This window comes from Lissotriton helveticus, chromosome 2_1 (genome assembly GCF_964261635.1).
Source record: "Lissotriton helveticus chromosome 2_1, aLisHel1.1, whole genome shotgun sequence".
Lineage (NCBI taxonomy): Eukaryota > Metazoa > Chordata > Amphibia > Caudata > Salamandridae > Lissotriton > Lissotriton helveticus.
Window position 1 is genome coordinate 122,822,348 of NC_136059.1, and position 23,748 is coordinate 122,846,095.

The 23,748-nt window shown below is 47.6% G+C and overlaps 1 protein-coding gene across 1 annotated transcript in view; it reads left to right on the forward strand.

Annotated features, from left to right (window-relative positions):
- The first annotated feature begins 1,720 nt into the window (after positions 1 to 1,720).
- The window catches only part of LOC144817780 (uncharacterized), an 85,158-nt gene continuing 63,130 nt past the window's right edge, over positions 1,721 to 23,748 (forward strand). Inside the window, exons 1-2 of the mRNA XM_078674594.1 lie at positions 1,721 to 1,831; positions 4,863 to 4,994. Coding sequence (XP_078530720.1) covers positions 1,819 to 1,831; positions 4,863 to 4,994 — 145 coding nt within the window. The 5' untranslated portion in view covers positions 1,721 to 1,818. The remainder of the gene's footprint in view (positions 1,832 to 4,862; positions 4,995 to 23,748) is intronic.

A 23,748-nucleotide genomic window follows, 5' to 3' on the forward strand; every position in this document is an offset into this window, starting at 1 on the left:
TCCTTCTTATGGCATAACAAAAGACCCAGAATGTCCCTTGCCAGGCTCATGCGCCCCGCTTCTGAAGGTGGAGTTAATTTTCTGGACTTCCCAGCTTACCAGAAGTCCTTCTTGTTACATCAAGCTTCCTTTTGGTTACTAGACCCTGCTTCCCCATGCCCCCTGTGGACTAAGGTTGAGCGCCTCTTCCTTTCCCCTTTCTCCTTTGCTGAATATATCTCTTTTTCACGCAAACCCTCCTTGATTCCCACTCCCATTCATACATTTACTGTCAAACTCCTCTTATCCTCTAATCCCCCCCCTACGACTGTTTGCCCTCATCCTTTGCTACTAAATACCTCCTACTCAAAGCAGCGGTTATGGAGGTCTACCCAAGACTCATGCAGGCATCCTCTTCCCCTATTTCTCCTGACCTTACTCTCCGTCTTCATTCTACCCTACGAGCTATTCCTAAAGCTTCTATCCTTTACAGGCATCTTCATGCACATACACTTACCAGGCCTAAGTCTAAGGTGGAGGAGCAGTGGGAACATGACATTTCCACATCATGGCCAACTTCCTTTTGGGACAAGATTTGGACAAAGGTCGGTAAAACATCAAGAGCGGCGTCCTTGAAGCAATCCATGTTTTTCATCTACAATCGGCTGCTCCACACTCCTTCCTCCCTTAACAAGCGATTCTCTACCACTCCAGAGGTTTGTTGGTCTTGCTCCTCGCCTAATGCTACCCTGTTTCATATGTTGTTTCTCTGCAAGCATGTACATGATTTTTGGTTACAGGTCTGGGCTCAACTTAATGTCATTTTCCATACTTGTATTCCCTTGTCTCCCCCATCTCTTTTTGGGAAGTATTTCCCCTTGTTGGGATGGGACTGATCTCCATGTTCGTATTGTTGATTTGCTACTGGCTGTTGCGTTTCAACAGATTACTATTAATTGGAAAACTTCCTCTACCATTTCTTTCAGAGCATGGTTGTATAATGTATGTCATAATCACAGGCTTGATACTGCTTTTGTTTTTCCTGCCCAGCTGGAAGCCAAAGGTGCAGATCTCTGGCTTCCTGTTACGATGTATTTAGATAACTGTACAACTCGTTCATTCTGTCCACGACCTGCTCAGCAGGAAGTCTCCAAACCCCCCTGAGGCCCTTGTCATTTTCTTTCTTTTTTAACATTACCTGCATATCCTCGTTTGCATTTGCTTTGTTGTTTAATCATTGTGCCCTTTCTTTTTACTCATTAATGCCCATGATAAGTTAGTTGTTGTTTCCTCAATTATAAAGTTTATTCAGATTTTTCTTCCTATGCTTCCCCTTCTCTCCCCGTTTTCCACATAATTCTTATATATCTAAATATATTATGATTAATAAACTTCTATTGAACTAAAAAAACATTGCAATAGAACGCATTGATAAGTTCATGTGTGCCTTTTGTACTGATAGATTGCAAATTTGATGAGGAATGAAGTGTCCTCCGTTCTATGCTTGGTGCTATATTAAATGTCCTCAGACTGGAAAGATGTTCAGAAATCTCCAGAGGGTGAGTATTTGAGCCCGCGTCTACGTGGCAGAATAGAGGTTGTTCTCATAGGCTGTTGAGATGAAGCTTTGAGTCAACAAAGATGTTCATTAGACTTGTTTTCCTAAGGTAGAATGTTGACTTTTTTCAGCGTAAACCTTGGTATAAATATTGGCTCTTCTGAGCTCCTCAGTAGTGCTGGTGCATCTATCTTCCAGAGCCTGTCTGCACCCACCTGCCTCTGCCTGCACCCTCCTGCCCTGACTACAGTGAAGAGATTAGGGACTGTGACTGAACCATCATGTCTAAAGGAGGTACGGCGACATATCAAGTCTTTTCTTGACATACATGTGTCTACTCATTTAATCAATGTTGCATCTTATCCTGTGCTGTGATGTGGATTGGAATTAAATGGGAAGTTGTCAATTTATATTACATTTTGTCAGAAATGTTTCTTGCAATAATGATGAAAGTCAAAAAGTATGCTCCCTCCATACACTTTGCAAAGTGCCAGCGATGTAACTGAACCAGTCTGCAGAAAGCAACAATGATATTGATACTAAATCTTGGTTTGCTATGGTGCGTATGTTTGCAATGGAAGAGGACTTTCGATGGATCCAAATGCAAAATGACACAAACAACTTGCCAAAGGCTCCCTGCTCCTTTACATTTATTAAAAAAGATGTTCCTGGTGTATTGCTAGATCCAGGATATCCCTCAAGTCTTCTTTCCCTCCTTCTCTGAAAATGCTGAAAAAAACACCTGGGACTGTATTTTGAATACGGTGCACTTTCTATTTTTACGCCATGGAGCATGGCGCACCTTTCAAAAGGTGTGCCGAGTGCAGTGAATTGCACTGTCTTACAAATAATGAACTGCCCTCAAGGCAGCACACTCATGTGAAATATGGAGCAGCTGTTTGTAAGCCGCTCTGTGAATCACATTGCAGGCGGCAACCTGCCCCACAAGAGGGAAGAGAGATCCCCAAGCAAGCGGGTGCAGTGAGTGACTGCACCCATCTGCAGAGGGGATGTCTGGGGGGTCCAAGGGCTTTTAGGAGGCACACTGAAATTGTGCCACCTGCTTGTGGCACACTTTCAGTGCGCCTCCCAAGGCATGTTTGCCTCTATGCCAACGTGAATAATATATAAAAAGGAACAAGGAAACCCTTAAAGTCAGAAGGGACCAAGGGTAGTAGTTTGTAAGAAAAGAAAGTGCTCCCTTACAAAGTAAGTCAGTATAATACCCCAACTTCACAATCACGATTGTGTCTGTTGTAGTCTCAATTAACAATTTCTATGAGTTTATTAACAATTAGAAAAAACAATACATCACATTAAAAGGTGAGTGAGCACGACGTGATAGGGTAATGGGAAGTCAGCCGATTTTGTTACCACAGGCAAGTAACTTAAAAGTGACTTTTAAGGTGAGAAAATGTAAATACGCAAAAATCACAATCCAAAATACATCTTGTACTCCGCAACTATAATTACAGTTTAGAGTTTAAGATGCAAGTTTCAATGACGTTTCGATCCCCAACAGGGTAGGGGTGTCATCATCTGGACTAAACAATGAAATAAGTGCCTGGGAAGTTCCTCGTGGTCAGCGTGCTTCAGGAATGCAAAACAAGTGGGTATGTCATGAATCCTCTTGGGGGAAGCTAGAATATCGTAGGTGGGTATATGAGATATTCTGTCATGATTGGAAATAGAGATGGTGGCGGGGAATCCTGCCCCCCTGCGGACGGCTAATGAAAGGATCATTTGCGCTGTATCTGATGAATTCAGCAGGTGTGCTAGCGGGGTTAGTTCCAATGAACTTCTGCTTGCGGTGGAAGATGCTGTGAATAATATGGCACAGACACAGCAACGAATGGATTCCATCCTTCACATGGGGCTTTGCCTCCATGTAAACCAGGGAACGCACTCTTATGATAGTATCATTCAGTATAACAGAAGGGGACACACACGTGTCTTCTGCCCCCTCTGTAATACTGTAGAACTTCAGGTCGCATAAAGTGGGCACAAACATCCGTTCCCCCAGGCCACAATGTATAATACTGATTCTGGGGCCCTTTCATGAAAAGGGCACACTTTCTGTGTTTGTGCCCAGCGCACCTAAAAAATAGGTGTGCTGGGCGCAAACAGGGAAAGTGCGCTCTACTACAAGGAATACGCTGTCCCCAGGGCAGCCGCAAACTTGTGTTGCCATGGGGGCAGCGCATTCATGTGAAAAAAGAGTGACTGCTTTGAAGCCGCTTGTTTTTTTCACAGTGCAGGTGGCACTTGTACTTTTAAAGGGGATTAGAGATCCCCCTTGCAGGTGGTTGCAGTGAGTGATTGCACCTGCCTGCATGGGCATATCTCGGGGATCCATGGGACTCCCTTTGCCCCCTGCAGAGGACTGCCATCAGGGGACGCACTGACAGTGCGCCATCTACTAACTTCTTTGTTTCTGCACCTTTGTCTATAAAATGCGGAACGGGCGCAAAGGCGAACGGATTCCCACATTTGCATGGGGCCACGCCCCCACGCAAATGTGGGACGCCAGTATGAGGAAAAGCTCTGACGCTGTATGTGCGCATGCAATTTCAGTTTACAGAAGGGGACGCACAAATGTGGCTGGGCTGGGCTGTCTGTGCACAATGGACACATCACCCAACTATGTCATCTGGCTCAATGGAGTAATTGGTGCTGGCTGTGTGGTAGGCTTAACTGCCGCCTTCTGTCACTGGTGATGAATTGATTTGCAGTGTTTCATTAAACAATTCTGCTCCATCCAATTTGGTATTTTAACTGCACATCACATCAACAATATTTGAATTCTCATTTTTTTATATGCTATTTTATGAGTCTTATGAATCAACTGTTAGCACTGCACCACACATGCCACAACATACCACTTACATTTAGCTAAACTCTTTCCAGCTATTGGCTTGTTTGGTCAAGCCCCCTTCAGGCACTGGCTTGAATGGAGAAGCCTAAACATTTTACAGATATGTATTGTTTCTTTCCAGCAGCCCAAGTTAATGTGAGTGATAGAGTGAAAACAGTACTCGTTTTATTTATTTGTATCCAGCCTAGATAGCATATTTGAATTCAGATTTATTTTGCACAATATTTCTTTTTTCCTTCTCATGCTGACATCTTTGTTATGGTAAACCAATCAATATCGCAGTAGCCCCCGCTCTTCCTGTCCCCTTGTAGAGTGATTGCAGGTCTCAAAAAAACAGCTGATTAACTAAGAGTAAAGGAAGTGACTGAGCACGCTGCTGCCCTCGATGGATGTCAGTGGATGCAAACCTGGCAAGGTTATGGCAATGACTCACACGTGTGCTTCTTCCAGGCAGAGTTACGGCCCCTACGGTTACTCACAGAGTGATACCAGCGAGGGGAATCCCAGCACGTCGGACCGGGACAAGCACCGATTCTGCCGAACCTGAAGATGTCGTAGATGTTTCCACCTCCGACAGGGAAGGTAAGTGTTGTGGAGCCTTGCTCGGGTTTCTTTTTTGAGACTTTGTGCCGTGCAGTAGATTCCTGTCTAGGATACATATGGAAACTAGTATCCTGTTACTGCAATTCTTCAGTTTCCTACCCTTCCTGCTACACCCCACTCAAAAGTGCCACTGAAGCTCCTATCCCGGGGCTCAGCTCTATTCCCCCCTCACCCATAGCTCCTTACCTCCCATACCCCTTTCACCCTCCTCCTTGACAACCATCTGCTTTCCAGATTTGCCCACGGCTGCTCCATTTCTTTTGCCTTCTGTGAACTATGGCAACATCTTTCTTTATGGTGAAACAACCAAAAAACAATGTTAATTCAAAAAAATGTATTAAGAGTGTAGGTCTTTGGGAGGAAACAGCTCTACATAAGGAGAGACGGGTGGTAGGTGTTTCATGATTTAAGGTCCAGTGTTTTTATTGGGATCTCAATATTGCCTCCCTGCAAGAACCCAAAGCTGTGACTGGTTCAGTACTAACAACGTACTGCCAGGCTGAATACTTTGGATTGTGCAGAAACGTACATTTATTAGCAGGTCTGCAATAATATAAGTGCGAGCAAGTACTTCTCTACTAGGATGCTATACTTGAAGTGCGAGCTAGCACTTCAATACTAGGATGCGGTACTTGAAGTGCGAAACTAACACTTTTCTATTAGGATGCAGTAACACTTTTCTATTAGGATGCAGTACTTGAAGCGTGAGCCAGCACTTCTCTACTTGGATGCAATACTTGATGTGCAAGCCAGCACTTCTTTACTAGAATGCAATATTTGAAGTGCGAGCCAGTGCTTCTATACTAGAATGCAGTACTTGAAGTGTGAGTCAGTACTTCTTTAGTAGGATACAATACTTGAAGTGCGAGCCAGTGCTTCTATAGTAGAATGCAATACTTGAAGTGTGAGTCAGTACTTCTTTCCTAGGATGCAATACTTGAAGTGCGAAACCAATACTTTTCTATTAGGATGCAGTACTGTCGCCAAAATTCCGGAAGGCAGAGGGAAGCCGTGACGACAGGACGGGACGCTTCTAAAACTATTTTCTCTCTACACTCAGGTGCGGAAGCCTTTCACCACATTGTACTTTATATGGTGGCCCATACAAAAGAATACTTGTTCAGGGTGTGAACCCACATCGACCAGTTTTCATTCATAGAAACTTATGAATGCGAAATCCCTTGAGGTTTTTTATTAACGGTGAAAGATTATTGCTCTGAGAATACATGGTGGCATATTACGTCCGCCATGAGGTCCCAGGAGATCCCCTCTTATTGCGACATCTTTTGTCATTAGTGACTTGGTAAAAGGACCGGATATATCTGCACAATTATTCGTGGATACATTTTTTCATCTTTAATGAAATACGTACAAGGCTTATGAATTATATACCAGCTAATTGAGAGACGAATATTGTTAGAGTCCTGATGAAGGTGGTACATCAATAAGTTCATACTACCGAAACGCGTCAGCACCCTTTTTGTGTAACACGTTATATCCACAGAACCTCCTGATGTCGAAGATTACCATGAGTCTTTTAGACTGAGATCTATTAATATATTTATTCCATTTAAAGTAACTTTAACATGATCTAATTTGTTCACATTTTGTCTGTCTCTTATTGCTTGTTTTTATCCTCTGCTATTTTTAAATATGTTATTTTTTAACATTGAGTAAAAGCACTTTATCATTGTGTATATTACAATTGGTTTTAGGGTTCCAAATTAGGGTGTTCCATTGAGTTGTGTGGTAGTCTGAATATATGAGATGTGTATGACTGATTATATTGATTGAATAGAGGCAATTCTAACAGTTCCAAGAGAATCTAGCTGTTTCTGTACTTGTGGTACCCTGTCTCTTGGCAAGTGGGGTCCCTCCCTTGTTCTTTTCACTTGAAGCGCAAGCAAGCACTTCTCTATTGTGATGCAATAATTGAAGTGCGAGACAGCACTTCTCTACTCGGATGCAATACTTGAAGCGCGAGCCAGTGTTTCTATACTAGAATGCAATACTTGAAGTGTGAGTCAGTACTTCTCTACTAGGATGCAGTACTTGAATTGCGAGCCAGTACTACCCTATTAAGATGCAATACTTGAAGTGCGAGCCAGTACTTCTCTACTAGGATGCAATACTTGAAGTGTGAGCCAGTACTACTCTACAAGGATGCAATACTTAAAGCGTTAGCCAGTACTTCTCTACTAAGATGCAGTACTTGAAGTGCATGACAGTGCTTCTCTACTAGGAATCTGTACTTGAAGTGTGAGCCAGTACTTCTCTACTAGGATGTAGCACTTAAAGTGCATGCCAGTACATCTCTACAAGGATGCAGTACTTAAAGTCCGAGCCAGCATTTCTCTACTATGATGCAATGCTTGAAGTGAGAGCCAGTACTTCTCTATTAGGATGCAATACCTGAAGTGTAAGTCAGTACTTCACTAATAGGATACAGTACTTGAAGTGCCGTCCAGCATTTCTCTACTAGGATGCAGTCCTTGAAATGTGAGCTAGTATGTGAGCCAGTAGTTCTCTACTAGGATGCAATACTTGCAACAAGACAGTAGCCAACACTAAGGGGCTGATTACGATCTGGGTCGGAAAGCATTCTGACCAGCCGGATCCGGGGTGTTTTCCGACCGATCTGGACTCCTGCAGTCCGACCCAGCGAGCACGATTCAGGTGTATGCTGAAGGACTCGGTTCGGTTGGACTCCCATAGAAGTCAAGGGAGCGTGCTCCCAGCGCAAGATGGCCATCGGACAAGAGGTCGCCTAAGAAGCTCCGGGGCTCGGGATCACAATTTGTGTGTAAATCCCTGCTTCTTACTCTACCCCCACACTTTGAGGAAGTTCTCAGCCACACAGCGACCAAGAATTTAAGCACACATCAACAAATATAGTGCTTCTGGTTTAAGCCTACCTGTGGACTGCTGCACAGCCAGAATCGACATGGCCACTGATGTCCATGAATGGCTCTAAATTCGGGTTGCTTCCATCGCTCTTTAGGGCTCCTCCTGCAATCTCCTCATTTTTGGCATCCTGGGGCTGCTGCAAAACCACACCTTTCCCCATCCAACCGCGCACCACGGGGTCTGATGGCCCTGTGAGCTTCACACTCGGAGCTGGGCTCACCCGGTGCCGAGTTCAAGGCCGCGAGGGGTCGGGCCCCCTCCTTTGACCCTCGGGATCTCTCTGCCTGCCCTCTGCCTTCCCTGCATCTCGGGCTTGATCCAACGACTGCAGGACCTGCCAGGGGACTTGGGGGCTGAGGTCACGCTACCGGTCATGCGGCGATGCGAGGGTCGGCCTCCTCTCGCTGCCGGTAGATCCCGTGAGTTGTTCCCGTGACATTTTCACGCCTGTGCTGGTCTCTCCCTACCCCCGCAAAGGCCCGGGTGAAGAAGTGTCTCTGATGGGGGGCACGTTCACTTTCACTTTACTCTCGTGATCACATTCCCGATGCGCTTGCCTGAGCGGGTGAAGAGAGGACTTATGGCGGCCTAGAATGTGGCGTTCCACCTCTGGTGAGCCCGAGGTATCTCCTAATGGTGCTAGGTTTGTGCTGCTCCCAAACTGAAAGAGGGGGAGAGGAAAAGAACGGGTGATCCCTTTTAGTTCACTCCCAGCCACCGGTGATTGTTTGCCTTTGGCCCCTGTGGCAATCTGCAACACAGTCCTCAAAGTGTTTTTTTATTCGCGGAGTTCCTGGGCTATGGCACTTGGCGGGGAATGACTTTGGATATCCACCTCGGACGCCTGACCTGACTGTATTATCGAGTCCCTTGGGGGAGATAGAGAGTTTACCTGACCTCCATTCTGCCAATGGTATCTTTTGCACGATCTCCTAGAGTATCTTGGATTTCTCTAGCGTCCATTTTGTCCCTGGCCTCTTTCCTTCGACAATCTCCTCCCCTACCTCTTCACTGGTTTTTGCTCCCCAGATCATGAACACTAAAATAGGACTATATTGGCACCCTCATCCTGAGTTATCATTCCTCGACAGTTCCTCCCTGTAAGGCTGGAAGCTGCAGTTGCCTCGGAAGTACCACGGAGGTGCTGCTCAATCCCTAACTTCCCCCAACCGGTTCACCATATGCCAGAATAGAATTACTGAAAACAAATGGTGATGCCCGCAAGGGGAAAACAGGGAAACAAAACAAGGTAAGTAGGGGAAACACAGGTACTTCGTACACACTTGGATTGGCTGTCAGTCCTGGGGAACCAATGCACCTCTGTCAACCATTTCCTAGATATAATGACAAATAATAAACATTAATGTAGTCCCTATTAACATACGAGGGAAAATAGAAATAGTGGCAAATGCATGTACCTTTAGGTAAGTAGGTGTTGGCATGAAAATGAGAGGAGAACTGGTCCTTTGGCAGGAATGAAGTGGCTAGGTGTGTCCTGCAATAACATAAATATATGTAACCTCTCTAACCCATATGACTGAACCCTTTAGTCTACAATTTACTCCAGGCCTACCTGTGTATGAATGAAGGAGAACTTGTAAGAAGAAACCCGGACTAGAATCAATACTCCTCTTGTCCTGAACTATGAAAGTACAAGTTAACTTTCATCAAAAGTATACTAAGTAATGGACAATCCGTCCAGAGGGGAGCAAGTAAATAAATCAGAAGTACTGCGAATCCCTTAATAAATCAGGGATTAACACATCTAACTGTATCACAGGAATGAGACTCTCGAGTGGTTTACTGAAAACGAACGAAAACGCTGCACCAGACAGATACTTCACATCCTTCTCATTCTTAGCTTTAATCCTTGACTGTACATTTGGACGTGTTCTACTATTGTTGTTTATTCTATATTACTATGCTGTCTATTGTTGTTTATTTTATTTGATTATGCTGCCCCCAATAGGATGTTCTTTTATTTTGTTCTCCCCCATTTCTTTGTTGTAATTTTGCATTGGCTAAATGTATCTCTTCCATAGTTCCGCCTTTCTATATCCCTGTTCTGATTAATCTTATGGTTTAATCTGCTTGCTTCTCTCTCCATACTCTCCTAATCATGCCTCCCTTCTCTCTTTCCCCCTCCCCCTCAGTATCACCTATCTTGAAACTTGCCTCAACTCTTGGTCTATCCTCTACCCCTCCCATCTCTCCAAGCCTGGTAAAAAAAAATTCAAACACAAGCTCCTCAGTCTCCACCCTGAAACCTTATTTGCCGATTACCATAATAGCCTTAACGCCTCCTTAATCACCAACTACATCTTCTTTTCCAAAGGCCCTTCAAAATGGAAAAGCCTATTTCTTAGTCACCTCCCTATCACTAACTCTCACAATATTCCCTATGGTCTGAAACTCTCCACCATTCCCTCGTCCTCATTTCCTGGTGAAATTGGTATTTCCATCCTCAAATCTGGAAACATTCTCATCCAAGCATCTGAAAATCACCTCTACATCTTTGAACTCCACTTTTGTGCCTTGTCCCAATCCCTCGCTCAGTCCCTGAACCCCCCTCTCCCACCCCCTCATCTCCTTGTTCCTTCACCTCCCCCCTCGTCTCATACCCCCCTAACTCTTCTCTCTGATCTACCTACAACCTCTCCCAACTTTGACGTCTACACCCAATCTCCACTGACTACTCGAACTCTCAATACCGTTACTAGCATTGACACCCCACACCCCCCAGCCCCACTTTCCCTTCTCACTGATTCACCCACTCTTTAACTCAGCCCTGATGCACACACCCAACCACAGCTGTCCTCCCTAGCTGACTGCTATATCACCAGTGCTGACTCCCCTCACCCACGTTCCCCCTTATCTCCTCTAACTACCTCCCTCTCCTCCTCCCCTAACCATGATGTTCTCTCTCAATCACTACAAACCACCCCTTCTCTTAACATTATAACCTGTAACGACACCCCTATCTCCCAATCTCCCAGTTTTTCTGCCTTTCTCCTATCCACCTCCACCAATGATTCTCACACCCCCTTCGTTCACTCTCACCCCTCACTGTCCCGTCCCCACCCTCTTACATCCTTGCCTCCCATCTCTACGTCCTCGCTCCCTCCTATCCCCCAACACCACCCTCTTTCTGCCTGTCCCCTCACCCCGTCTTCTTATTCCTCCCCTGCCCCTCCATCCTCCTCTCGCCTCTCTACCCACTGCCTCCCTCAGTAAGGGTCTACTCCACCCACTTCTCTTAAGCCTTCAAACTTGTTTGATACTCCTGTTACCCGCACGCTTACTCCTCCCCTATAAACCAGCAGTCTTTAAGCTCTGCTGAACACTCCACTCCTTGTGATCTCTCCATGAACAAGCCCCCTCCATCCTCCACTTCTTACTAATCCACCTCGTCTCCTCCAACCTCTCTCACGGACCGCCCTATGCCCCCTCTTCTCAATAATTCACTTCCGTCTATTCACCTCTCTCGTTCTGACTCCCATAATACCCCACCCTTTGATGCACTTTATCTTAACTATCTTCCCATACCTCATGCCTCAACCACTCCTACCTCCTCTGTCCCCCCGCTCCCCAATACGAAACCTCCCACCCATCATAACTCCCTTCTCCGCCCCCCCAGGTTACCCGCCTTCCTCTCCCCAATCCCCCTCTTCGATAACTCCTACTTTTCACACCTCCCAAAAACTTTTGATCCACCCCATTCCTCACTTCTTACTCTATCACTCCTTAATGTAGAATTTCTACTTTTGTCCCTTGTTTTAGAACTCTCCTCCCTCAGATCTGATGTCTCACTCCTTGCTAAGGCCCACTCTTCTGATCACGCACACAGACCTCGGTCCCTTCACTAAACAGCTTATCATCGCACTTAAGCACCCCTCTCACCTCCCCCATCAACAGCTCCCCTAATACTGGTAACAATGATTATTCTCCACACGGCCCACCCCTCCCCACAAACTTCCTGATCCCACCCAAACCTGTTGAACTTTTCAATGCCCCCCCACTGACACAGCAACTACGATCTCCACTCCCCAACATGCTGCATGCCCAATATCCTTGAGGGTTAACTTTTCTCCAAACTCCCCTGTCTCCCCCTTCCCTCTTCGTCCTCTTGTCCCCCTTGCCTGCAGTCTTCTATCCCAGTTCTCTTGGGAACGAGCAGACTCCCCCTTTACCCAACATCACCTAGGCCCTCTCAACAACTAACAACTGTCCTCCCTGGTGCCCTCCACCCAATACCCTGATTCTCCACCCCTCTACTGCATGTTGATTAACTGCCGATCTGCATCGTGCCATGCGACGAATATTGCGGAAACCATTCTCAATGAAAACATCAACATGGCATTCCTAACTGAAACCTGGCTCAACCCCCACTCCACTCCTATCCTCGGCTTGCTCATTCCTCCTGGATATTCCATCATTAGGAAAGATAGAATCGAGCAAATAGGAGGTGGCCTTGCCCTAATCTTTAAAGATGAACTTAATCTCACGCTAGTCCATCTCCAGGACCCTTCCGCCTTGAGTACCTTTGCGCTGATCTTTCTATTCCTGGGTCCCCCATCATTCGTTTACATTCTATCTACCACCCCCCCCACCCCCGGCAATTCTATCCCCTTTACCAAGGAGCTGTCTGATCTTATCATTCAAACTTCGCTCTCTCGCTCCAAGAATCTCTTTCTTGGCGACTATAACATCCACTGGAATAAAATTGATGACCCTGCTGTCATCCTTTTTAAAGACACCATGGACATTACTGACCTGTCTCAACTCTGCCAATCTCCGACTCACTCCACAGGCGCCACCCTTGACGTTATTATGACTAGCAAGGATCTGGCCTCTCTCTCAACGATCCTTCCCATAGACTGGTCCTCTTCACTTTGAACTGCTCCATTATACGCCCCACCCCTATGGGTACTTTACCCAGGAAACACACTCGTAATCTTAACCTTATCCCCCCAGGCGATTTGGAATCCTCAATCAAAACCCACCTACTTCTCCCCCCTCTCACAGCACTAATGACCTAACTGAACATTACAATAATTCTATCCTTCAAGCCCTTGACCAAACTTAAACAACAACAAAAAATCCTCCCAAATCCTGGTTTAATTCTGACCTTAATAATGAAAGACGGGCCCTCAGGCAGTCTGAACGTTCTTGGAGGATTCATCCCTCCCCTGCCAACCTGGTATTCTTTAGAAATGCCAGAGCCAAATAAAAGAACCACATCTTCAATGAAAAAGCCTCCTTCCTCCGTTCGCAACTTGACCAGGCTAGAAACCGTCCCAGAGAACTCTTTAGCATTGTTAAAAAACAAACTTCCTCTGGTCCTCCGAAAATAACAGCCACTGTTAAAAGATGTGAAGAAAGCGCCAGCTGCTCTTCGAATAAAGTCAACTCAATTGAACTATCCTTCTCTTCCTCCCCTCTCCCATTCCAATCTCCCCTCAGCCAACACCACCTCCTTAATAGGCCTACTGCACCTTTTTCCTCTTCCCCTTCATGTCAGGACCCCTCTCTACCCCTCCCTACTCTACCCCACCCTGACTCTATTTTTAAGAACACCCATGCTAAAACAATGCATCCTGAGTGAATTATGTCCAGTATCTGAATCTACTGTCCTCAACATCATCTCTAAACTCAAACCATCCTCACACACCAAAGATCCTCTTCCCGCCCAGCTGGTTCAGGAACTCAAACACATCATTGCCCCCATTTGGACCAATATCATCAATTCATCCTTTGCCACTGGTTGTGTCCCAGCATCCCTTCAACTAGGTCAAATCTCCCCCATCCTCAAAAACCCCACCGCTAACCCTAACGACTTTAACAATATGCGCCCTATCTCTAACCTTCCCTTCCTCTCTAAAGCCCTTGAAAAATGTGTCCTGGCCCAATTAGACAACCATATCATCTCCTTCAATCTCCTCGACGTTTCCCAATCTGGTTTCAGAAAAGGATGCAGCACTGAAACTGCTATGCTCAGTATTACTGATGATATTCATCGCGGTATGCAACCTTTACCACGCAAATTTTACAACGCAGGATCCATTACAACGAAGTACCATTACAACGCATGTTTTTACAACGCAGATACCTTTACAACGCATACCATTACAACGTAAGTATTGGTAAGTATATAATTTTATTAGGAATATTATAGGTTTGGGTTTTTGGGTAAAGGGGTATTTTTAGGGTTCCGGGCTAGGTTTGGGTTTTTGGGTAAAGGGGTATTTTTAGGGTTCCGGGCTAGGTTTGGGTTTTTGGGTAAAGGGGTATTTTTAGGGTTCAGGGTAGGTTTGGGTTTTTGGGTAAAGGGGTATTTTTAGGGTTCAGGGTAGGTTTGGGTTTTTGGGTAAAGGGGTATTTTTAGGGTTGAGGGCTATGTTTGGGTTTTTGGATAAAGGGGTATTTTTAGGGTTCAGGGCTAGGTTTGGGTTTTTGGGTACAGGGGTATTTTTAGGGTTCAGGGCTAGGTTTGGGTTTTGGGGTACAGGGGTACAGGGTAAAAATAAAGTAAAATTAAAAGTAAATTAAATTAAATTAAATTAAATTAAATTAAATGAAATTATATTAAATTATAATAATTTTAATTAATTTACATTTAAAACAATATTATATACTTACCAATACTTACGTTGTAATGGTATGCGTTGTAAAGGTATCTGCGTTGTAAAAACATGCGTTGTAATGGTACTTCGTTGTAATGGATCCTGCGTTGTAAAAATTGCGTGGTAAAGGTAGGCGTTGTAAAAGTATGCGTTATAACGTCATACATCCATTCATCGCTCTCTTGACAAAGGCAAATCCTCCCTCCTTATCCTCCTAGACCTCTCTGCTGCCTTAGATACGGTCCTCCATCCCACCCTTCCTAATGCTCTCAAAGAACGCTTTGGATTTGAGGGCATTGTTCACCAATGGTTCACCTCATATCTTCAAAACAGATCTCAACAAATTAAACTCAGTCACTGCCTCTCCAAACCCCAACCTGTCTCACTTGGTGTCCCACAAGGTTCTAGCCTTTCCCCAACCTTCTTCAATCTATTCATGGAACCACTCACCCTCATTCTCCAACAAGCTAATATCAGTTACCTCCTCTACGCTGACGACACACAACTATATTACAAAATCAAGTCCCACCATGACATCCTTCACCTCAATGATACCTTGAATAAAGTTCAAGCCTGGTTCCACCTTAATGATCTCAAACTGAATCCTAAAAAAACTGAAATAATCCTTTTCACTCCCAAAAACAGTTCTTTGCCTATCCAACGCTGGATCAATGATATTAAAGCTCTCAACTGCTCCCTCTCCACCTCTAACTCTGTCAAATCCCTGGGCATCAGCATTGATCAGAATCTTACTCACATCCCTCACATTAAAAATGCTGCTAAAGGTGCTCTTTTCACCCTTCTCCACCTTAAAAAATCAAACCTTTTATTCCAGCTGATGACTTCAAAATCGTTGTCCAATCTCTTGTACTTTCCAGAATTGACTATGCCAACGCCACCCTTGTAGGCACCCCTAAAGTCCACCTTGCCCCGATTAAATCTGTTCTCAACCTGGCTGCCAGGCTTATCTCTGACTGTAAGCGATTTGATCACATCTCTCCTGTCCTCAAAAACCTCAACTGGCTCCCAATTGAAGGTAGATCCACCTTCAAGATGGCTTGTATCACTCACAAAGCCCTTCACCAGAACACCCCCTCCTACCTCTCTGACAAACTACAAAAAGCTGGTTGTTCCAGGTCCTTGAGAAGCACAAACGACCTTGTCCTCATCCCCCTGACACTCAAATGTAAGAAGACCCAATCACGTGCATTCTCTCGTAATGCCCCTACGATTTGGAACTCTGTCCCCAAAGATCTTCGCTGCAACCCCTCCTACCCTCTCTTCAAAAAAAAACCTCAAGGTGCTTCTTCTCAACAAATACTGTGGTACCTAGCGTCGCTGTAATGATAATAAACCTAAATATGTCAGGTCACCTAGGGTAGCCTGGCTTAGGGTAAGACAAAATCACTAGAGGCACCTGTGTAAAGGTTGCAGACCACCCAGCAGTAATTCAATGCAATAACACGCAAAAATGACACTACACCAAAATTTGTGTAAAAATACGAGCTTGTTTATAAAAATATTCTCTGCTCTCTTGTCTTCAGATATCACAGTTCAGTACATTACATTTATCCATGAAATTATGAAGATTTTAAAAGTTGCCAAATTATGTCATTAATCAGCATTAACAGCACATTACATTAGTCTCCAAACTTTGCTAGACTTGACTCCTCTGAAGGGTTTTATACCTTTACCCCCTCTCCACCTTTGACTCCAGAAGAATGGGCTAGCCTCACTCACTTTAGTTTCTCTAAGCAAGGGGGGGTTGGAATATAGTTATTTAATCACAAAACGGGGAACATCCTACATTCAAAGTTAAGTTTCAGAAGATCCTTTCAAGAAACTAGATGGGCATTACCCAGTACTAGCCCAATCCTAATATAGCCAACCGGAAGTCTTTGCTCCTTTAAGAGAGACGCTAAAGCCTCCAAGTTCCCCCTCACGACCTCTCCTTACTTTGTTTTATGTTGGGCCCAACGGCCGGTGTCTCCGTTTGCTGGGGGGGAAAAAGACAAAAGGACCCAGACTCCTCCGGCCGAAGTTGCGGCCCCTCGTCCCTCCTCCTCGTTAGCGCGGAGTCAGGGAAAGAGGACACACCAGTCGCACCTCTCCGCTTGAAGTGGGCTCTCCTTTGGAAACCGGGCCGCCCCGCTCCCTCTCTTCTCAGAGAAGCAGGGGCCCGCCTTGATGTAGCTCCCAGCGCTTAAGCGGGAAGCCCGGTGCTCGGCGGCTGCTCCCCGAAGATCTCCTCACCGGCTGCTGACAGGATTTCCCCCGCGAGGACGCAATCGCGCATGCGCGGGGAGTAAGCAGACCAGCCAACAGAGTCTGCTCTGCCTGCCGGACGCGAGTAGTGGCTCCGCAGCGACCTGCTCGGTCCTAGGCCCCTCCTGTGATGGATCACCAGTTCAACTTGGAATATGCTCAGTGGCGCCGGGCACTATACAGCTAGCCCCCTTTTTCTCTTTCTTAAAGCAGCGCTGTCACGGAAGCGCGATCAGCGCCCCAGGGGTCCCGCTCACGGCGGAATCAGGGAAGACGGCTCAGCCCCAATAACCCTGTCACCCCACTCTTTCTCCTCACGAGTGGGGAGGTTTGCTCACACGCTGCAGGACCAAACACCGGTAAGGGGGTCTCGGCGTCACGCAGGGCAGGAACCTGCTTCACACCATGGAGAGAGGGGGTTAGAGGTGGAATCCCTCACATTTGGGCCCCCAGATCTCCAGTTACAGCAGTAATCCACTAACCCTCCATACTGGACAGGAACAGGTGCACAGGAGAACTCCTTGTTTGGTTCCCACAGCAGGGATCTCCGCAGCTCCACAGTCCACTGGGATTGACCCCTTCACCTAACTTGGGCACCTCCCTGACCAGGGTCAGCAGGACGAAACTAACTCGGCTAGGACAGCAGGAATGGGGGGCGGGGAACCCAGACAGAGGGCAACCCTTGTAGACCAGTCCACCCTTAAGGACCCTACCCCTTCCAGACCTCAGCCTTCCCTCTAGCTGTTCCTCACTGGCAAGACAAAATGGTTGCCCAGCATTCCGCCTTTTATAGGCTGACCCTCAGAGGTCCAGAAGGGACCAGAAGGTTCTGGAATGCCCTACTCTATCCTATGGGACAGGTTCTAGGTATGTCAGTTCTGACAGTTGGTAGCCACCATTTTGTGACTCCAAAGAAATTCCTGTCAGGAAAGGCCTCTAGGCCTGAGGTGAAAAACTATAAGGGCGAAAGAGCACCTATCCCCCAGACCAACACCTTGAAAAATCTAGTGGACACAAAAAAAATGAATAAGGGTATGAGGGGCAAAAAGGGGACAAAATAAATAATAAATTGGAGGGACTACGCAAAAGGCCAGACAGGTCTAACACACGTCCCCCCCCAGCTGAAAGTGGGGAGAACTACCTAACCCCTTGGGAGTCCTCATCACTAAGGCGGAAATACCTGGAGAGACCGTCTGCATTGGCGTGGTCCACTCCAGGCCGATGTTCCACCCGGAAGTCCATTCCCTGTAGGGAGATGGACCATCTCAGCAACTTGGGATTCTCCCCCTTCATCTGCATTAGCCAACGAAGGGGTCGGTGGTCAGTCTGAACCAGGAAGTACGAGCCAAACAGGTATGGCCGCAGCTTCTTCAGAGCCCACACACCCGCAAAAGCTTCCCTTTCAATGGCACTCCACTTCTGTTCCCGGGGAAGTAGTCTCCTGGAGAGGAAGACTACAGGCTGATCCAGGCCCTCTTCATTCAGTTGCGATAACACTGCCCCAATGCCATGTTCTGATGCATCTGTCTGGACAATGAACTCCTTGGAGAAGTCTGGGGCCCTCAGGACCGGTGCTGCACACATTGCCTGCTTCAACTTTTCAAAGGCTTGCTGACAAGCCTCCGTCCAAACTACCCGTCGAGGTTGTTTCTTTGAGGTGAGCTCTGTGGGGGCGCTACAATAGTGCCATACCCCTTCACAAAGCGACGGTAGTAGCCTGTGAGACCCAGGAAAGCTCGGACCTCAGTCTGTGTCTTGGGGGGTTCCCAGGCCATGATTGCCTCAATCTTTGCCTGCAGGGGCTGCACTGTCCCCCTACCCACCAAGTGTCCAAGGTACACAACCGACCCCTGTCCAATCTGGCATTTGCTGGCCTTGATTGTCAATCCAGCTTGTTTCAGGGCCTGGAGAACTGCTTGCAAATGTTGCAAATGGTCCTCCCAACTGCTACTGAAGACAGCAATGTCATCCAGGTAAGCAGCAGAGAAACCCTCCATTCCGGAGAGGACCTGATTCACCAGCCGCTGAAATGTGGCAGGGGCATTTTTGAGCCCAAAGGGCATCACGCAAAATTGGAAGTGTCCCTCAGGCGTGGAGAAGGCTGACCTTTCCTTTGCTCCATCTGTCAAGGAGATCTGCCAGTACCCTGAAGTGAGGTCAAAGGTACTTGGGTATTGGGCAGCCCCTAGCCGGTCAATTAACTCATCCGCCCTAGGGATCGGATGGGCATCAGTTTTTGTAACTGAGTTCAGTCCCCGGTAATCCACACAGAACCTCAGTTCTGGCGTGGTGCCCGGTGGAGCGGCTTTTGGCACTAGCACCACCGGACTGGACCAAGGGCTGTTGGAAGGTTCTATCACTCCTAGCTCTAGCATCTTGGCAACTTCTCCATGGATGCTAGCCTTCACCTTATCTGACAGCCGGTAGGTCTTTGACTTCACTGGTGGGCTGTCTCCTGTGTCCACATCATGGGTACACAGGTGGGTTCTTCCCGGGACAAGGGAGAACAACGAGGAGTACTGCTCCAATACCTGGCGGCAATCCTCTCGCTGCTCAGGAGTTAGGGATGGGGAGAGATTCACTCCCTCCACCGACCCATCCTTCTCTTGAGACGAGAAGAGATCAGGGAGAGGCTCGCTTTCTGCTTCCTCGGCACCATCAGTCACCATCATCAGGATGACCTCTGGCCTCTCATGGTGGGGTTTGAGGCGATTGGCATGCAGCACCCGTAGGGGCTGTCGAGGGGTCTTAAGATCCACCACATAGGTGGCCTTACCCTTCTTTTCCAACACCTCAAAGGGGCCAGCCCAACGATCTTGAAGGGCACTTAGCTCTCCAGGTTCCATCACCCACACTTTCTGGCCAGGCTCCAACTCCACCGGGTGAGCATTGTGGTCGTACCATTCCTTCATTACTGCCTGGCTGGCCTCCAAGTTGTCAGAAGCTTGATTCCACAACTTTGCCATTTGGCTCCGGAAGGCCAGCATGTAGCTCACCACATCCTGAGGAGGCTTTCCGGGAGACTTTTCCCATCCATCCTTCACCAGGCTGAGAGGTCCACGCACAGGGTGCCCGTACAACAGTTCAAAAGGGCTGAAGCCCACTCCCTTCTGCGGCACTTCTCGGTAGGAGAACAGCAAACAGGGCAGGAGGACGTCCCATTTCCTCCGTAGGCTCTCAGGCAGACTTCTTATCATGCCCTTCAGGGTCTTATTGAACCTCTCTACCAGTCCATTGGACTGGGGGTGGTATGGAGTGGTGAACCGGTAGGTCACTCCACACTCCTTCCACATTGCCCGCATGTACGCTGACATAAAGTTGGTCCCCCTGTCGGACACAACTTCCTTGGGAAAACCCACTCGGGTAAAGATCCCCATCAGGGCCCTAGCCACCACAGGTGCAGTGACAGTCCTCAGAGGAACTGCCTCTGGGTACCGTGTGGCATGATCCACTAGAACCAGGATGAACCTGTGACAAGCTGTTGTTGGTGGATCCAATGGCCCTACAATGTCGATGCCCACCCTTTCAAAGGGGGTGCTAACGACAGGAAGTGGTTCCAGGGGAGCTTTCAGCTTCACCCCTGTTTTCCTACTGGCTTGGCAGGTGACACACATCCTACAGTAGGTGTTAGACGCCACTTTCATCTGAGGCCAGTAAAAGTGGAGGACAAGCCGAGCAAAGGTCTTGTCCTGACCTAAGTGTCCTGCCAAGGGTATAGCATGAGCCAATTCCAGCAGAAAGGCTCGGTATTGTTGCGGGACTACCAAGGCCCTTGATGAACCAGGTAAGGGTACCTTGGGTTCACTGTAGAGGAGTCCATCCTCCCAGTAAATATGGTAGTGTCCCGTAACATCACCTGCTGCCTGGGCTTCAGCCTGTCGCCTCAGTCCCTCCAGGGTAGGGCACTCCCTCTGCCCCTTACAGAATTCCTCTCTAGTAGGCCCCCCCTCCACATGCCACTCAGCAGGGATGGGTAGGTCCTCCAGAGAGACTACTTCCCCCTCCTCGGACTCCTGGTCCACCACCGCAGGTGGCCGATCTGTCACATGGGGTGTGAAAGCCGAAGCAGGCTCTTCCTGTCTTCGGGTCTGTCCCTTTTTGGCAGCGGGTTGGGCCTTTGTTCCAGGCTCCAACCCAGGCGAACTCCCTCTCCGGGCAGTCGCAGACCTTGTGCTCACACAGGCCCAGTCAGGTGTACCCAGCATCGCAGAGTGCGTCCGGTATTCCACCTCTCTCCAAGCGTTGTGCTCCATATCATTCCCCAGCAGACAATCAACTGGCACGGCAGGGCTTACGGCAACTCGAAGTGAACCTGCAACCCCTTCCCACTCAAAGGGAACCTCAGCCACGGGATAGTGGCCCATTCTGCCGTCAGCCATCGCGGCAGGGTGGAGTACATTGGGAACCACCTGCTCTGGAGACACCAGTTGACTTCTCACCATAGTCATACTGGCTCCAGTATCTCTCAGAGCCTCCCCTCTCTGGCCATTGATGGTGATCCATTGCCCATACTTAACAGTATTTGGGGGCACCTGGATCTTAGGAACCATCTCCCGTTCCCCCAGGGACACTAAGGTGACACCCGCCCACTCACCCCCCTTATCTAAGGGCAACTCCTCCCCGAGCGCTACACTAGCTACTCCCAGTGGTTTTCCTCCGGTGGGAGGGGGTGGTCTCTTTGGGCATCTGACATCTCCCTTATAATGTCCAACACCACCACACTCGAAGCAGTGGAGAACCCTTGGCTGCTGGCTTTGGCCAGGATTAGGGTTCCTGGGCGGGTTTGCCTTAGGGGTGAAACCTGTTCCCTTTCCCTGGAAATTGTTTTGGGGACCTTTAGGGAACTCCCGCTTTTTATCTCCCCCCTCCTTTTCTGAGGGGCGCCCTGTCCGGCCTTTTGGGAATCCCCTCCAGTCCCCTTTGAGGACACCCGGGTACTTGCCCAGATGTCCGCCTCCTCTGCAAGCTTCCGGGGATTGGTCAGCTTGCTGTCCACCAGGTGTTGGCGCAGCTCGGGAAAGCATTTCTCGAGGAGGTGCTCTTTCAAAAATAGATCATACAACCCCTCATAATCCTTCACCTCACTGCCCTTGACCCAGCCCTCTAATGCCTTTCTTGCATAGTCAAGGAAGTCCACCCAGTTCTGGGTGCTTAACTTGTGGCTCCCCCTGAACTTCTGGCGATACCTTTCTGGGGTTAATCCAAACTTCCTGATCAATGCTAGCTTCATGGTGGGGTAGTTGGTCTGCTCCTCCGGTTCTAAGGCTAGCAAAGTGTCCCGACCGGTAGGAGGCATGTACTTGTACAACCCACCCCCCCAGTGCTTCTCCTGGATCCCATGGGCTCTTAAGGAGACCTCATAGGCTGCCAGCCACTTGGCTATGTCAGCCCCCTGACTATAGCTGGCAATTATATCCTTAGGCAGGTAGGGTCTGGACTCCCTGGTTGGTTCTCTGGTTTCGCTGCCACCATTTGGAGTCGGAAAGGGTCCCCGTTGCAGGGCCTGGAGTTCTAACTCTTTTAGTTTGAATTTATGAGCCATTCTCCGCTCTTCCTTCTCCTGTTCTAACCTCCTCCCCTCCCTCTTTTCTTCCAACTCCATTTTTGCTATTTCCCACCTTAACAGTCTATCTTCTCTCCTGTCAGCTAACTCGGTTTCTGACAACCCTCTCGATGACACACTGCTGCCCTCCCGTGAGGTTGCCTTGGGGCTGATTGACATCTCACCCACCCCTGGGGGACATTCCGCAGTCCTATCAATGACAGTACCTCTGTCCGATTCCTCCTCTTCCACCGTTCCCTCCTCATTGCGCGCTTCCACCCAAGCCCTCAAACTGGTCTGGAGTTCCCCCTTCTTGGCACCACGCTTAAAGAACACTCCCAATTGTTGACAGAAATCTTTTAGCTGGGCCAATGAATAAGTGTCCAGTTTTTCCATTGCAAATTCCATTTTGCAAAAGGCAACACAAGGTTAACCGCACAAAAAGAATAGAGTTGCAAGGGCAACCTGAAGCTACCTCCACCCCACCACCAGGAACAAATTTGGAAAAACAAAAGTAAAAATTAGGAGGGCCGCTAGGAGAAAACTCCAGGTGTAGGCTAGTGGATTACACTAAATTACTACAGAGTAGTTGCAACCACAGTCAAGATCCCACCGCTAGACACCAACATGTTGGAACCTAAATATGTCAGGTCACCTAGGGTAGCCTAGCCTAGGGTAAGACAAAATCACTAGAGGCACATGTGTAAAGGTTGCAGACCACCCAGCAGTAATTCAATGCAATAACACGCAAAAATGACACTACACCAAAATTTGTGTAAAAATACGAGCTTGTTTATAAAAATATTCTCTGTTCTCTTGTCTTCAGATATCACAGTTCTGTACATTACATTTATCCATGAAATTATGAAGATTTTCAAAGTTGCCAAATTATGTCATTAATCAGCATTAACAGCACATTACATTAGTCTCCAAACTTTGCTAGACTTGACTCCTCTGAAGGGTTTTATACCTTTACCCCCTCTCCACCTTTGACTTCAGAAGAATGGGCAAGCCTCACTCACTTTAGCTTCTCTAAGCAAGGGGGGTTTGGAATATAGTTATTTAATCACAAAACGGGGAACATCCTACATTCAAAGTTAAGTTTCAGAAGATCCTTTCAAGAAACTAGATGGGCATTACCCAGTACTAGCCCAATCCTAATATAGCCAACCGGAAGTCTTTGCTCCTTTAAGAGAGACGCTAAAGCCTCCAAGTTCCCCCTCACGACCTCTCCTTACTTTGTTTTATGTTGGGCCCACCGGCCGGTGTCTCCGTTTGCTGGGGGGGAAAAAGACAAAAGGACCCAGACTCCTCCGGCCGAAGTTGCGGCCCCTCGTCCCTCCTCCTCGTTAGCGCGGAGTCAGGGAAAGAGGACACACCAGTCGCACCTCTCCGC